At 44.3% G+C, this 16,316-nt stretch overlaps 1 protein-coding gene across 3 annotated transcripts in view; it reads right to left on the bottom strand.

Annotated features, from left to right (window-relative positions):
• Positions 1-14,809, bottom strand: part of SLC9A8 (solute carrier family 9 member A8) — a 67,117-nt gene extending 52,308 nt beyond the window's left edge. The window contains exons 1-3 of one of the 3 annotated variants that reach the window (XM_007446390.1): positions 14,802-14,809; positions 10,402-10,580; positions 6,099-6,179 (exon numbers count right to left, since the gene is read on the bottom strand). In XM_007446390.1, the coding sequence (XP_007446452.1) occupies positions 6,099-6,179; positions 10,402-10,580; positions 14,802-14,809 (268 nt within the window). Of the gene's footprint in view, positions 1-6,098; positions 6,180-10,401; positions 10,581-11,869; positions 11,905-12,464; positions 12,479-14,801 lie in introns of those variants that run through there. The other 2 variants (XM_007446389.1, XM_007446388.1) reach the window with 2 other exon arrangements.
• Positions 14,810-16,316: the final 1,507 nt, after the last annotated feature.

The following is a 16,316-nucleotide window of genomic DNA, read 5'->3' on the forward strand; positions in this document are numbered from 1 at the left end:
CCTGGAAAGGGCAGCAATTCACTCTGACTGAGGCTGACACATATGCTAGCACCACCGTCCCAGGGTCCATAAGTGTCTGAGCCACCAAAGTGGGATACTGCATAACAATATGTCAACAACATGTCAAACCAAGAGACTCACTTTTTGGCAAAGGAGGTGCAGAAGTGGGCATGAGACATGGACACCACACGGTCCTATCCAGAAACTGCCAGCCAGCCAGAGTGGTAAATGGCCTCCTCAAAAATGGAGCTGAGGGGCTTCCCCGGTGGCACAGTGGTTAAGAATCCGCCTGCCAATTCAGGGGACACGGGTTCGAGCCCTGGTTCGGGAAGATCCCACATGCCGCGGAGCAACTGAGCCCGCGCACCCTAGAGCCCACGCTCTGAAATAAGAGAAGCCACTGCAATGAGAAGCCTGCGCACCACAATGAAGAGCGGCCCCCGCTTGCCGCAACTAGAGAAAGCCCGTGCGCGGCAACGAAGACCCAACGCAGGCAAAAATAAATAAAAATTAAAAATTAAAAAAAAAAATGGAGCTGAGGCACCAGCTTGGAGGTGACATATTGTGAGGAATGGTGCACTCCTCCAGGGTGCGGTATACTCCTGAAACCAGTGGCCATTATAGGGTGGTACATCCCCAATAGGCAAGCATGGGTACAGCACACAATGGGTACACCACTCACCATCACTCTCAGCGACTCACTTAAGAGTGGGGATTCTTGCTTGGAGGATTTCTGCTTCCTTAGCCTGAAACTTTAGGCTCGGTGGGTTGAAAGAACCTGGCTCCCAGAAGGGGACATTTCCACCAGAGTTCACATAGTAAGAGTTACAATGGCTGCTGCCTGGTCATTTTGGGCTCTTTGTGCCAACAGACCAGCAGGCCTAGAAACAGGCTACCAAGGCTACCACGTTGGCAGGGGTGACTAACCCTGATTACCATGAGGAGACAGCCCTGCTTCTACAGGATAGGGCAGAAAGGAATATAATTACTTATGTAATATGTTTTTAACCACAAATAATTTTTTGAAAATACTTTAAAGTATTGTTAGCACATTTTGTTAGCTATAATCATAGAATCACTTACGCTATAATAAGGTGATTTTGAAATTCCAGTCCTTGATGCTGCTACCTATACTAAAATAGATACTCCAAAGATAGTATTCTGAAAGACAGAAGACCTGCCAGGAAGATGAGAATCAGGACCTCAGAGCTGTCTCTCTGTTTTCTGGGGAAATGCTGTTTATATATTTTGTTTTTAAGGTAGCTTACCTTTTCAGTGGAATGTTATTCCTTTCTGTTCTGTTGAGAACATTTATGTGGCGAAAGAGGAAATTTATAGAAATCAGCCCAGATGTAGCAAGTTTCCAAATGCAATCCTTTAACAACCTTTCTTCCTTTAAAGTTCAGACTACCTCACTATTCTGACATATCTAAAAAATTTAAGTATAAAATACAACTTTAAGATGAAAAAATGCTGAGCCAAGAGCAGATGACCATAAAACTAAGGAGAATCAGAGCAAGACCAGGCAAAAGCATATGCACTATTACACACAGAGCACACGTTTAGCTAACGGCAGCTAACGAGCAACAAGATGTTCCAAGAATAAACTGTCACCTCTGAGCCATGTTTCCAGAAACACAGAGGCTAAAAGTCTGTGCTAGCACTCTTCCTTGGAATGCGACAGCCCAGAAAATCCTTAGAGTCTAATGTGATCATTTTGTCAATGTGACAACCAATTTTGGCCTCTACCTCTGAGACAGCTACGCTAATGCCAACAAATGAATGCCTGTTTCTTCTCTAACAAAAATCAAAGTACCTGAGACTCAGGGAGAGTTACCCATGGGACAGCTCAAGCTGCATCACAACTGGACTCTCACAGTCTAAAAAGTCAGGAAAGCTGTTAGAGTTACAGTCAGGATTCTTGCTTTAAGTTTTCTCTAAAAAAACCGTTTTTAGAACTTAAGTACAATTAGAATATAATCACTATATATATGCTTTTTCCCAGAATTACCTTCAGTCAGCAACTCAGGAACTGAGTGATTTTTTTTTCATCTTCCACTCAAAACCCCCATTGACAAAAAGAGCCCTACTCTTAAAAAAAATTTCAATCCTTTAGTCAAAACAAGGAGATAATATAACTAAAAGTACAAACATAGTTAAGCAGGTTATGACAAGGAAGCACATTTGTGTATTCCTATTTATTCAATGATTCAATCAAATCCAGTTATAAGTTAACATACAGTTTTTCTAACTATCAGCAGTATTCAGGCTAAACCCTGGCATTTTGTAGTCAAATTCCATTCTTAACCCCATTCAGGCCTTTCCTCACTCTATGATAAAGTATGACTATGAAAAAAAATTTATTCCTATTTTTGCTATATACAACAGAGGACAGTAGGCAGTACAACTATTTCATTTTCACTCCTTACCAATTTCAGCCCAAAATGTATGAACAGTGAATCAGCACTATATGGCCAATAAAAATAAATATGTGAACTTTACTAATACATGGAAAGAACAGTAAAAAGTGAAGAACACAAAAAATGATTGAAGCTCAAACCAAGTCAAGTCATCTGATGGGCATGTGTGCATCTACACATGGTTTGGAAGAGAAGGAAGCATGATAAAAAGAGCTGGTTGTCAATGAAAAGGATTTTTCTTCTTTATAGCTAAGTGTGAAAAAATATATATATACATTTTTAAAAGGCCCGAACTACAGAATTCCCTAAGTATAGAAAGTATCTGAAAGCTTTGAACAAGGGCCAAGGAAATAGCTTTAGAACTTCATGTTGATACTATGCTTTTATAAAGAATGAAAAAAGTCTCGATTCATTTGAAAATACAGTAAAATAGAAGAGCGGAAAAGTGCTTTTTGAGTACAGATAGTCCTCTTCTATACCTACGATTTCTTAGGAGCTCTGAATGCTTAACACAAAAGGCCAACAGTATCTCTAAATGACTGTGGACTCAAAAGTAACTTCTGGTTAGAAAAAGTAGGCTAGGAAAACTTACCCCTGAAAGAATGAAAACCCCATTTTCTCTGGCAGCTTCATCTAGATTCTTTTTTGGCACAAAAGTTGGAAATTCTTGAAATGGTAGATATCTCAATATTTTGTTACACTTTGTTCCAGTAGGAGAAAAAAGTTTTCCTTCCATTTACATAGCTTTATGAAATACAGAACTACTTTGATAGCTTTGTCAGCATTTCTAAATTTTAACCAAATGTCCTCTAATATAACAAAAAGTCCTTTCTGGACCCCAGCACTCTCCCTAGAAGTGCTCTTAGTATTCCAATCACCTGAGTTAGCAAATAAGTACTGAAAGCAAGACTGACTTTCCACCACCCACTCCCAAGCCCTAGCTGTATAGGCTACAGTTATTTGCGCAACATCAGCAAAGGAAGAAACCTTGTGCACGGACAGCCTTTGCTGACCCCCAGCACTGCTCCGCTCCATGTCCAGTTCTGGGGTGGCCATTTGGTCAGACTTCATCCTACAACTTCTGGTGGAAGCAGGGGGAAGAGGAGGCCACCCTTCCCAGCATGACTGCTACTGTAAGGACAGCAAGCCTGAAGCTGTCAAGTCTTACCATGTGGAGAGAGCCTGCCTGAGAGTGAAGCCAAAACAAAGGGAAGCACTGTTGAGAATGGAGAAAAACTGAGTCCAGGAGACTTGATCCAGCGAAGTCTGAAGCTGGCACCGCCTGTAGGTTTTTTGGTGCCATGAGCCAATGGGTGTGCAACTCCACCCACACCAATATCTGTTTTCTTTGAATCATTTTGAATTGATTTTGTCCATTGAATGGAAAGAGTCCTATATCAGTTAAGATGTTTTCCTCTGCAAGTAAAAGAACACCTGACTAAAAATGGCTTAAACAATGGATGTTTATTATCTCATGTAACAGGCAGCTCTGAGATAGGTAGTTTCGGGGCTATCAATTCTACAAAACAACAGTGCAGTCAAGAATCTGGGCTTCCCATCTGTCTCCTTGGCAAGCCTCAGCATTCTGGCTTCGTCTTTGAGCCACAGTGATTGTAAGATGGCTACCAGTGCTCCTGGCATCACATCCTCATACAACAGCATCAAAGGAAGGGGAAATTTCTCTTTTTATCAGTGAGGAAAAATGTTTCCAAAACTCCTCACCCCAGCACACTTCCCCTTGGTCTCACTGGCCAGACCTGGCTTTCACACTGCCTGCTGCCTCCACCCCTTTGAAACAATTACCACGATGAAGAAAACCAATCTTGACCTGGAGGAGGGGCTCACCTTCCTTGACCACAATGTGGAAAGACACGGGGTCAAAGCGAGGGTTGTTTTCATGGAGGGGGAATGGCCCTTAGGTAGGCACACAACAATGTCGCTGTAAGTCCTTGTACAAGCACTGGTATTCAGTGACCCGCAGTTACTGAAACATTCAAGAGACAGTGAGGAACCTGACATTCCAAACCAAATTACAAGAACCACCACTTAAATTTCCATGTGCACAATACCTAAATACACACCAACTATAGGTCTTATTCTTAAGAAACTATGTAAACTGACCACAAAACTGTAACTTCCTTGCAGTGGCTTTTTAAGTCTTTACTGAATGCCCCAGAATAATAGGTATTAGCTATATAGGTTATTTTCGAGGTGCCTAATATCAGGAAAGGAATGCTAACAAATGATCCTCCTCTTCTTAGAGCTCTAAGGCTCTTGTTAACTAAGTTTGTTAGAATCTGCCAGGATGTGTAGCTGAAGAGACTGCTCAATAGAGAACAGGAACTCTGAGTAAAACTGATTTCTAACTCTTTACTGAAGATCAAAATTATCCAGCGGTACATCTTCCTTAAAATATGGCATCACCTGGGGGTTACGGGACTTACATGAGATGGCAATGTGAAAGCTCACAGGCCAGAACCTGGCACTTAGTAGTACTGTGAAGTCCAGGGAAAATACAGGAGGGGCTGAAACAGAGTAGTAGGAATGCTGGTACTGGTAGGGGAAGGAGAATGAACAGAGTCTGATCATCCATTTCTAAAGCTAACCTAAGCTGCTGCTATACTGCGAAAAATACTAAATACTATACTAAACCAGATCTAAGGCAAAGAAAATTAACTTATAAAGCAACAGTGGTGATAAGGAAAATTAAATATCATCAGTAGGCAAGTGGAAACTAGTAAAAGTAACTACAATATAATAAGCTGATGAAAGCTTTAGCTGGCCTTAGTGAAACCCTATTTACTATCCCTTAAGCTTCCCCACCCACATCTTCATTTTAATACTTACTGAAAAGTAAGGTCCCTGCTTCATTAACCACTTCAATGAACTTACATGTGAGGTCAACTGTGATTACAGTGATTCATACATTCTAAATAGAGGCTAATTATCTTAACAGTTAATTGCCACAGAAAACAAAAGAGGGAAATATAAGTGAGGTAGAATGGAATGCTCTCTGAAGACCTTAGATCTGACTGACATTAAAGTGAGCCATTCCTCCATCCTAAACCTTAAAGTGAGAGCCTCTTCGGGCTGTAAAATTCAGTGATTCTATGAATTAACTGTCAAGCATTTGCCTTAGTCGAGTGACAGCACAGCCTAGTAGTAGACCTTAGAATAAACAGTGTGAATGTTCATTTCCAAAGCTAACCCAAACCATCGCTATATTGGGAAAGAATTTCTAAATATACTAAACCAGATCTACAAGGCAAAGAAAACTTATAAAGTATATATAATTTTATACATAAAATTAACTTAAAAAGCAGTGGTGATAAGAAAAAAATAAATATCATTGGTAGACAACTTGAAACTAGAAATAAAGTAACTACAATATAATAAGCGGATAAAAGCCTTGGATGTGCCCTGAGGGTGGTTCTAGAAGTAGAAAGGGCTCTCAGGTTGGATAGAGGGGCTTCTATGTGACCTTTAGGAGGTCATCACCCCTGAGGCCCCAGTGTCCTCATCTGTAAAATGGGATCATAACACCCTCACGGCAGCTTGCAGTGACAATGAAATGAGCTCAGGTATACACCACATCTCTTGTGGTTCCTAGCACTTTGGAGGCACTCAAAAAGTGGTATAGTTAGTGCTTTTATTATAGGATCACCAATAAGCACTTACCTAAAGAGACAACAGCAACGCTCTCTGGCAGGAAATGTAATCTGTATCGGATCAGTAGATGCACCAATATGATGCAGATAGCTGTGGGAAAAAATAAGACTTATTTTTTTAATTATTTTTTTAACATCTTTATTGGAGTATAATTGCTTAACAATGGTGTGTTAGTTTCTGCTTTATAACAAAGTGAATCAGCTATACGTATACATATATCCCCATATCTCCTCCCTCTTGCGTCTCCCTCCCACCCTCCCTAGCCCACCCCTCTAGGTGGTCACAAAGCACTGAGCTGATCTCTCTATGCTATGGGGCTGCTTCCCACTAGCTATCTATTTTACATTTGGTAGTGTATATATGTCCATGCCACTCTCACTTTGCCCCAGCTTACCCTTCCCCCTCCCCATGTCCTCAAGTCCATTCTCTACGTTTTCGTCTTTATTCCTGTCCTGCCCCTAGAAAACAGCCCAACTTTGAATGACAAACACCAAGTCCAAGGCAGGGGTTATTTCTAGGAGGCTGCCAGGGAAATGGACAACTGACAATGACACAGTAAACTTCAGCTGTATTTTCAATTTCTTATTTCTTAACCAGGAGGTAGCTGCATGGTGTTCATCACATTTTCTCCGTATTTCTTTACATGCCTGAACTAGTTTGTTTTCCAGTTGTTGAAAGAGCAGCAGACATCTACCGCTATTCTAAGCTGTAAACCTTATACAACCACTTAAAATTATTCAAATTTCCCTGATTCTGAGAAATAATCCTCAATGGTGAGGAGGAAGTTAATGAAATCAATCACTTTTATGCAACTAGAGCTGCAACAGAATATATGTTGACACAAAGTATCTTGCCACCACATGATCGTTCTCTTTTAACACAGAAGGAAGTAAGGGTGTTTTAAAAAACAGAACAAAGTTAATATTGGTTTGGTGATAAGAGCATCAGAGACCTGAAGATGGGGTGTTTGCTCCCCAGATGGGTACTGGGGCTCCCACTGGTTGAGGGCTTCCCATGAGCCAGGCACTGTACCGAGCACTTCCCAAACGCTGTCTCATTTGACCCCCAACACCCCCCTCTGAATGAGCTGTTATCACCACTACCTCCTTTGATTCAAGATAAAAGCCGAGGCTGGTAGACGCCACAGGGTTGAGCTTAATTCCAACCCTGTGCCCTTAATCCTGGGCACCCACCACCTCCCTCCCTGCGGCCTTCATTCCTCAACCAGCAAAATAAGAATAACGTCTGACTTTCCTCACAGGGGTGTTGTCATGAAAGAAAAGAAACAGAAAGATGTAAAACTATTTGAAAGGAATACATATTTCTGAACAAAAAAAAAAGCACACTTTTGCATGAATAACTCCTAAATGTAATTTCAAGACCCAAATGTTAGTGTGCATGTCTTTTTCTCTTACTAGGCACCTAGGTGGTATGCCATCTCATCAATCAAAGTATTACCTTGATAGTACTAAAAATAAATGTGTTGCTTTTTTTTTTTTTTTGGTAAAAGGAAATGTTTAAACAATTTTCATGGCTGTGAACTGGCCACCCTCAGAGCCCACACTGACAAATTAGATTATCTTTAGTCCCACCAAGAAACACCAGGTGGCCAGAGAAAGGAAACAGCTGTAAATACAGAAATTTTATCCTCCTTTCATTCTGTGCTCTAAACTATCAATCTGTGGTGTTATTTTATTATAAATATTTAGCCTAGTTAGAAAAATCCTATATTAAATACTAACAGCAAGAAAAAAGTTCCAATGCATTAGTACATGTAACCAATGAGAACGCCTATTGCCTAAAAAGGCAGGCAGGTAAGCACATAAGTAGAGAGAAAATTGATCTAAGGAGTGGAATCAGTTTCTGCTCTTTCTTTGCACCAAGCTGGATGAAAAAAGTTTACATATTATTCTCATAAATCACACAACTATTTGCAGTTTTAAGGGCAAAAGAGAAAGCTCTATCAATGGAGAGAGCTACATATAAGAATGATCAATGCCAGGGAATGGTCTTCAGCTATAAAAAGAAGGAGATCTGCAAAGACAATCCATAGAATTGGAGAAAATATTTTTAAGTCATATGTCTGATAAAGGTCTAGTGTCCTGAGTATATAAAGAACTCTGACAACTCAACAAGAAGACAACACAATTTTAAAATGGGCAAAAGACTTAAACTGACATTTCTCCAAAGAGATCAAATGGCCAAAAAACACATGAAAAGATGCTCATCAGCATTAATCATTAGAAAAATGCAAATCAAAACCACAATGAGAAACAAAAAAAACCAACACAATGAGATAAAACTTCACACCCTAGGCTATAATTAACATAACAAGTGTTGACAAGGATGGAGAGAAACTGGAACCCTTGTGCATTGCTGGTGGGAATGTAAAATGGTGCAGCCTCTGTGGAAAAGTTTGGCAGTTCCTGAGAAAGTTACACCTAGAGTAACCACTTAACCCAGCAATTCCACTCCTAAGTATGTACCCAAGAGAAATAAAAACATATGCCCACATAAAAACCCGTACAAAGGGGCTTCCCTGGTGGCGCAGTGGTTGAGAGTCCGCCTGCCGATGCGGGGGACACGGGTTCGTGCCCCGGTCCGGGAAGATCCCACATGCCGCAGAGTGGCTGGGCCCATGAGCCATGGCCGCTGGGCCTGTGCATCCGGAGCCTGTGCTCCACGATGGGAGAGGCCACAACAATGAGAGGCCCGCATACCGCAAAAGAAAAAAAAAAGTACAAAAATGTTCATAGCAGCACTATTCACAATAGCCAAAAGGTGGAAACAACCCAAATGCCCATCAAGTGATGAATGGATAAACATAATGTGGAATATTATTCAGCCATAAAAAAGGAATTCTGACACATGCCACAACATGGATGAAGCTTGAAAACATATGCCAAGTGAAAGAAGCCAGACATAAAAGGTCACATATTGTATGGTTCCAATTGTATGAGATATTCTGGTTCCAATTGTATGAGATATGGTTCCAATTGTATGAGAAACTCTTCAAACAAGAGTTTGGAGGGTCATATTTGAAGCTATTTCTTCTTTAGCTGATCCAAAGTGGTTGTGCAGTTTCAACTGGTCTTCTGGTCTAAAACAGGTGTCTACTGTCCATAGTCTCTGGGAGGCAGCTAAGTTACTGCCTTTTATCTAAACTGCTTGACCGACGTCTGGCAACCTGGATATTAGCCTCTAGCCTCCCCCAAACCAGGCCTGTCAATAATTTAACCTCTCTGGGCCTAAATTTCTTCACCTGTTAAAGGAGGAAGTCGAATAAAATGAGATTTTCAGTTTGAGAGAGTGAATCGGTTTAAAGAAAAACATTATATAGGTAAATAACAGCCCAGGTGGTACACAGATATGGCAAAAGTCATGACCATGGTTAATGGGAATGACGGAAGTTAAGGAAAACAGTGTGCTAGGGCAAGGGTGTGTGATCTTTTACTCACAGCAAACCTCTTAAGTAAGTAAAATTTTACGTGGAGGTCTAATGGGTATGAGGAACAAAATGCTGCTCTGGTCAGAAAGCTGGATGCTCTGCCATTTCACGCCCCACCCCACCTCCTGCTCCCACTGCCACCTACACAGAAACACACAGAGACTCTCAGGAGCGGAGTCTGAAATACACTCAACCAGATGTTCAAAGTTCTCTCTAGAGCAAAAATTCTTTAATTCTTCCTTTCAAAGGATGTCTAAGATATATAAAGGGCTCTTCAGAATTGCTCAGCTCAATGATTTTATAAAGAAAAAGGAGTACCCTGTTATGATGTTATGAACGGACTGATCACTGACCCTCAGCGTTTGAAGTGAAAACCAAACAGGAGGAAGGCGTGACCAAGTCAACAGTGGTTGACGCGGGGTTGACCACACAGACAGCACACACAGACACTCGCAATGCCATATGATGGTGTCTCCGCACGCACTCACCGCGGGCCGCAGGCACTCACCGCGGGCTGCACTCAGGGCCACACTCACCGCCGGCCACACTCACCGCCGGCCGCACTCACCGCAGGCCGCACGCACTCACCGAGGGCCGCACTCACTCACCGAGGGCTGCACTCAGGGCCACACTCACCGCCGGCCGCACTCACCGCGGCCCGCACTCACCGAAGGCCGCACTCACCGCAGGCCGCACGCACTCACCGAGGGCTGCACTCACCGCGGCCCGCACTCACCGAGGGCCGCACTCACAGCGGGCCGCACTCACTCACCGAGGGCCGCACTCAGGGCCGCACTCACCGCCAGCCGCACTCACCGCAGCCCGCACTCACCGCAGCCCGCACTCACCGCGGCCCGCACTCACCGAGCACCAGGAGGCTGAAGAAAATGGTCATGCCGCTTGACTGCTCCTCCTGCTGAGCCTGCTGCCCCGTCTGCACCGGGAGGATGGGCTTGGCGGGGCTCGGACGCACCAGTTTCGTAGTGACCGCCAGGGTGGTGTGAAGGGTGACATTGAAACCTTCATGAGTTGTATTGGGGAACCTGTTGGAGAACATAAAAAGCAGCGGAATTAGACAAAGGAAAAAGGGCCCCGAATTACCAACACACACACAAACCAGAGAACTTTGGCACGGAGCTTGATGGGATTCACAACCCTTGCAACCAAGAGGCAGGCCTCGGAGAGAAACTGATTAGGAAGATTCCCTCCTGCTGCAGCACGAGGGTACCAGTGGCCTCAGGTACCCTGAACGCAAACACTTAGAGGACAGGGACAAGGGGGAATCAGGACTGGTGTAGAATCAAAGGCTGCCTGCTCTTTGGCACTTAATGGGGGATTTAAAGGGAGGCCAACTGGAGTCTCATCATATTCCAAGGTCCAACATTAATTACTAAGTGCCTTATTTCTCCAGTTTACATTCTTTTCCTTAGATGGTATCTGCAAGTTGAAGACGCCACTGAATTTGCCCAGTTGTTGATCTGGTCAGAATGCTCTACCCTACTTTACAAAAACCTTCTCTGAGTTCAAAAAGCCCAAATGTAATCCCCTCTGTAATCCCCTCCTCCACACTACTGCTGTGTTCCTCACACTATCTCCTCACACTGTGTTGGGATTGTAAACTAGCACAATATTGACATAATGATCACTGTAACTGTGATTATAACAGCTAATGTTTTTTGAGTACCGCTTAATTCCAGGAACCAGGTAACATACCAAGTCTCATTTAATGGGCATAATAAGCCTGAGGTGGACACTACTACTTTCTCTTTTTTACCCATGAATAACAAGCTCAGAGATATTGCATAACTTGGCGAATATCAGTCAGTGGCAGAATCAAGCTTTGAGTCCAAACTTGAAATCACTGAGTCATACCACCTCTTTTGCTTTGTGCTGCTGAGGCCCAATTTAGTGTCTGGGACTGAGAAGATGCTCAATATGTGACTAAATGAAATGACCACCAGGCCAAAAGACACGCATGAAAAGTTGTCAGGTGAGAAAGTCAAATTTCAACCATGGGGTTGGTTCCTTGTTCATTTTCACATACTCATTCCACAAATATAGATGGGGCACCTATAACATGCAACAGACTGTGCCTGGCAGGTATGTAGATGGACTGAGAGTGGTCCTTCCCCAGCAGGAGCAGGAGGACAGAGGCACCTTCACCCCCTTTATCTCATCTTGTACAGTTAGCTCCCTTGCTCTCCACACTCCAGCCATCCTGCCGTTCTTTCTGTCCCTCAAAAAGGCACTAGACTTTCTTGCTCCTGGCCTTTTGCACCTTGTTTCCTCTCCTACCTCCTTCTGGTCACTAAGGTTTCATGTGGCACATCACCTCTTCCCGAGAAGCCTCCCACACGCTAACACCATTCCGTTTCCTCCAGAGCACTGAAATCATCTCGTCTATTTATGGTCTTCTTTTTCCACTAGAATGGAAGCTCCCTGAGAGCGGCTCCTGGTCGGCCTCCTTCACTACCATGTGACCAGGGCCTAAAATAGAGTAGATGGCCACCAGTTAACGAATAAATGAAACTCACTGAAGGAAACAGATGTGAAAAATAGTCATTACAATGGAGGAGGTGACTGGCTACGTAAGGGGTGCAGCTGGGGAACTTTCTGGAGGCGGCGAAGCGCTGCGTAATCAGCGGATGCGAAAACTAGGAAAGTGAAATTTGGCTTGCGGTTTCTGCAAGACGGCTTTCGAGACCTACGCTGGGCAGCCGATCCCTAGCCAGAGGGTCCAACCTCAAGGAGGCTGCACGGCCCAGGCCCGTCCCTCCAGCCCTCCTCGCAGGCGCCGGCATGGTCAGTCCTGGCCAACCAGCACAAAGAGCTCCGCCTTCTGGGGCCGGAGGGCGGCCTGAGGTGCTCGCAGTCACCCGATGGGGCCCAGCCCTGCCGCCTCCGCCGCCCGGGAAAAACCCACTCACTCCTCTTCCGCCATCTTCTCCCCAATCCTGCGGAGCCTCCGAGACCACCGAGCCGCGGGGCTAGCAGGGCCCGCTTTTGCTTCCGGCTTCCGCTGGAGGCGCGGAACGGGGGGCGGGGTCTCGGCTGCGCAAGGGCGGCACTTCTGTCCTTTCATCTCTATGGCCCGAGGGTGGGAGGTCCTCCGGGAACGTTCCGAACGTCTGTCTGGCCTGAGTCTTCTGACCCTCCGGCCCTACGAGGTTCCAGTTTTTCCCTTCCACAGGGTAGGGACGTTTTGGGGGAAACTCCTGTGAGGTCACTGTGACTCATCCTGAAAGCAAGCTCTTTCTTCTCAGTGTCCAGGAATTCGCCATGCTGAAATTGGGAAGGAAGCTTCTAGCGTAAGCTGTGCAGAGGGACCCCAGATGTATACTTCCCCAGTCTCATTTTTCCCCAGCTGTGAAGAGGCCTAGCCACCTGGGTTTAGCAGAATCGTGCGGTATTCTGTCTGCAAACATTTATTGAGTTCTGACCATATGCCTATCGTTAAAATAGGTGATGATGATCTAGGGATAGATCGTTCATTAATTTGTTCATTGTCTCAACAAATACTCATTAGACGCCTATATGAGCTTAGCAGTGGTCTGTGGGGTTGGGGATACAGGAAGGAACAAGGTGAGTTTGGAGGGGTAGGAAGAACCCCATCGGGAGAGCTGGTACACTGTTATGAGGCCTTTGGGTTTGACACCACCTCTGCTGCTACCTCCCTTCCTGGTCGAAACCATCGTATCTCAGCAGCTGTGATAGCTGCTTAAACCCTCTTTCTGACTCTGCTATTGTTCTTTAAGCTTTTCCACACATCGGCCTGAGTGATCCTTTTGAGCTGCAGTCACGCCGCTGCTCAAAATGTACACTGGCTTCCAATCTCAATCTGAGGGAAAAAAAACTTGGAGAATCTCCAAGACTGAACCCTGCCCCCTTTACCCCCCACCCCCCGTGAGGTCAATCCCCTCTTCTCCTCATGCACACTTTCCACAATGGTCACAGTGGCTTCCTCGGGGTACCTAAAACACACCAGGAACACTTCCACCCATGTATTTGCTGAGCCCTTAGTCAAGGATACTCGGCTCCTAAGGTTGCCCCTTGGCTCCCATCTTTCCCACTTTCGGGCTTTTTGTTTACCATTTTTTTGTCCATTATACCTTCTCTGACCACCTTGGGTCTAAAACCCAAGCCCTCTTCCCTTCCCTCTGTTATTCCCCGCCAGAACACTGAACATATTAATGGTACGTTTTACTTATATATTCGTTTATTGTCCTTCTCTCCGTGAGAATGTAAACTTCTGAATGCAGAAGTTTTGTTCTCTGTTTTATCTCCAGTGCCTGGAATAGTATCTGGCATATAGTAGGTACTGAAGAAAAAATGACCCTTGAATAAATAATCCATTTTGAGTTTATTTTTGTGTATGGTGTTAGGGAGTGTTCTAATTTCATTCTCAGGAGAAAATATTTGCAAATGAAGCAACCGACAAGGGATTAATCTCATGCAGCTCAATACCAAAAAAACAAATAACCCAGATAAAAAATGGACAGAAGGGCTTCCCTGGTGGCGCAGTGGTTGAGAATCTGCCTGCCAATGCAGGGGACACTTTTGAGCCCTGGTCTGGGAAGATCCCACATGCCGTGGAGCAACTAAGCCCGCGTGCCACAAGCTACTGAAGCCTACACGCCTAGAGCCCAAGCTCTGCAACAAGAGAAGCCACCGCAATGAGAGGCCCGCGCACCGCAACCAAGAATAGCCCCCGCTTGCAGCAACTGGAGAAAGCCCGTGGGCAGCAACGAAGACCCAACGCAGCCAAAATAAACAAATAAAATGAAAATGGGCAGAAGATCTAAATAGACATTTCTCCAAAGAAGACATGCAGGTGGCCAAAAAGCACACGAAAATATGCTCAATATCACTAATTATTAGAGAATTGCAAATCAAAACTGCAATGAGGTATTGCCTCACATCAGTCAGAATGGCCATCATCAAAAAAATCTATAAACAGTAAATGCTGGAGAGGGTGTGGAAAAAAGGGAACTCTCCTGCACTGTTGGTAGGAATGTAAATTAGCACAGCCACTGTGGAGAACAGTATGGAGGGTCATTAAAAAGCTAAAAATAGAACTACCCTATGACCCAGCAATCCCACTCCTGGGCATATACCCAGAGAAAACCATAATTCAAAAAGATACACGCACCCCAATGTTCATTGCAGCACTGTTTACAGTGGCCAGGACATGGAAGCAACCTAAATGTCCATCGACAGAGGAATGGATAAAGAAGATGTGGTACATATACACGATGGAATATTACTCAGCCATAAAAAAGAACAAAATAGTGCCATTTGCAGAAACATGATGGACCTAGAGATTGTCATACTGAGTGAAGTAAGTCAGACACAGAAAAACAAATATCATACGATATCGCTTATATGTGGACTCTTAAAGGGTAAAAATGTACTTATTTACAAAACAGGAGTAGAGTCACAGATGACGAAGACAAACTTATGGTGACCAGGGGATAAGAGGGGGAGGGATAAATTGGGAGACTGGGATTGACATACACACTACTATATATGAAATAGATAACTAATAAGAACCTGCTGTATAGCACAGGGAACTCTACTCAATACTCTGTAATGGCCTACATGGGAAAAGAATCTTAAAAAAACAAAAAAAGTGGATATACATATATGTATAACTGGTTCACTTTGCTGTACACCTGAAACTAACACAACATTGTAAATCAACTATACTCCAATAAAAATTAAAAAAAAAAAAAAGTTGTTAGTTAACTCCAGAAGTGTTAGGAAACAGAAGGGTTTTGAAAAGAGGAGTGCTGTGGAGACCTGGGGGCGGAGGCAAGGATGGAAGATCTCAGACCAGCTAAGAGGCCTTTGCAATAGTCTGGGCGAGAGCTGAAGGCACTTTGGATTAAGTTGATACCATGGGTATGGCAGGAATGGTTGGACTGTGGGTGGTTATTGAAGGCAGGATTTGCTGATGGACTGTGGCCCTTAAACGAAAGAGGGGAGTCAAGGATGATGTCTTCTTCAGGAGAAGAGCTCTGTCTGGCTCAAAGCCAGAGTCCTCTGCCTTGCCAAGACCTTTTAAGGCTGTTGTCAAAGCTAACTGAGAGAATGGGCTCTGTGGGTGTGGTGCTGGGCTATTGTTTCCTTTAATTCCTTACATTTCTTTCAGGAAGAGATTATCATCAGTGGTAAACTGAAGCACAGAGAAGTCAAGCCACTTGCCTGAAGTCACACATCTGGCAAATACTGAGTCTGGGATTCAGGTACAGAGTCTTTGGTTTTAACCAGTACCCCCTGTTGCTCCTCACTGCCTTAATTTCTCTGGCTCTAAAATGGGACTAACAGCCTACTTTCCTCCATTAGCACAGAGCCTGGCAGGAATGAACTGGCCCATAAAGGACTGAGAACTGGGTTCTCTCTGAGCCACATTTATTAACTGAGAGCTTGAGACTGTCACTCTTCTTCCAGCCTCAGAAAACCCCACCTGGCTGGAGTTGGGCCCCCCTGGGCTGGAGGTAGCCTTCCTTGCATTGGGCCACAAGCTGTGGGCCAGTCAGGATGAAAGCAGGACCCTGACTTCATCGAGGGCTGCCCCATTCTCCCTGCCATGCCACAGATCATGCTATCAGGGCCAGATCTGGGCTTTGTGCCAGTCCTGGACCTGCTGCCAACAGGGGGGCTGTAGAACACCTGCTCTCAGGACCGTAAACCAATCCCAGCCCTTCTCACCTATTCCTGGGAACGAATCTAAAATCCCCAGTCACTGTACCCAGGAAGGCAAATAAAGTCTTTCAACA

This window comes from Lipotes vexillifer, unplaced genomic scaffold (genome assembly GCF_000442215.2).
Source record: "Lipotes vexillifer unplaced genomic scaffold, Lipotes_vexillifer_v1.1 scaffold251, whole genome shotgun sequence".
In the NCBI taxonomy this organism is placed as follows: Eukaryota; Metazoa; Chordata; class Mammalia; order Artiodactyla; family Lipotidae; genus Lipotes; species Lipotes vexillifer.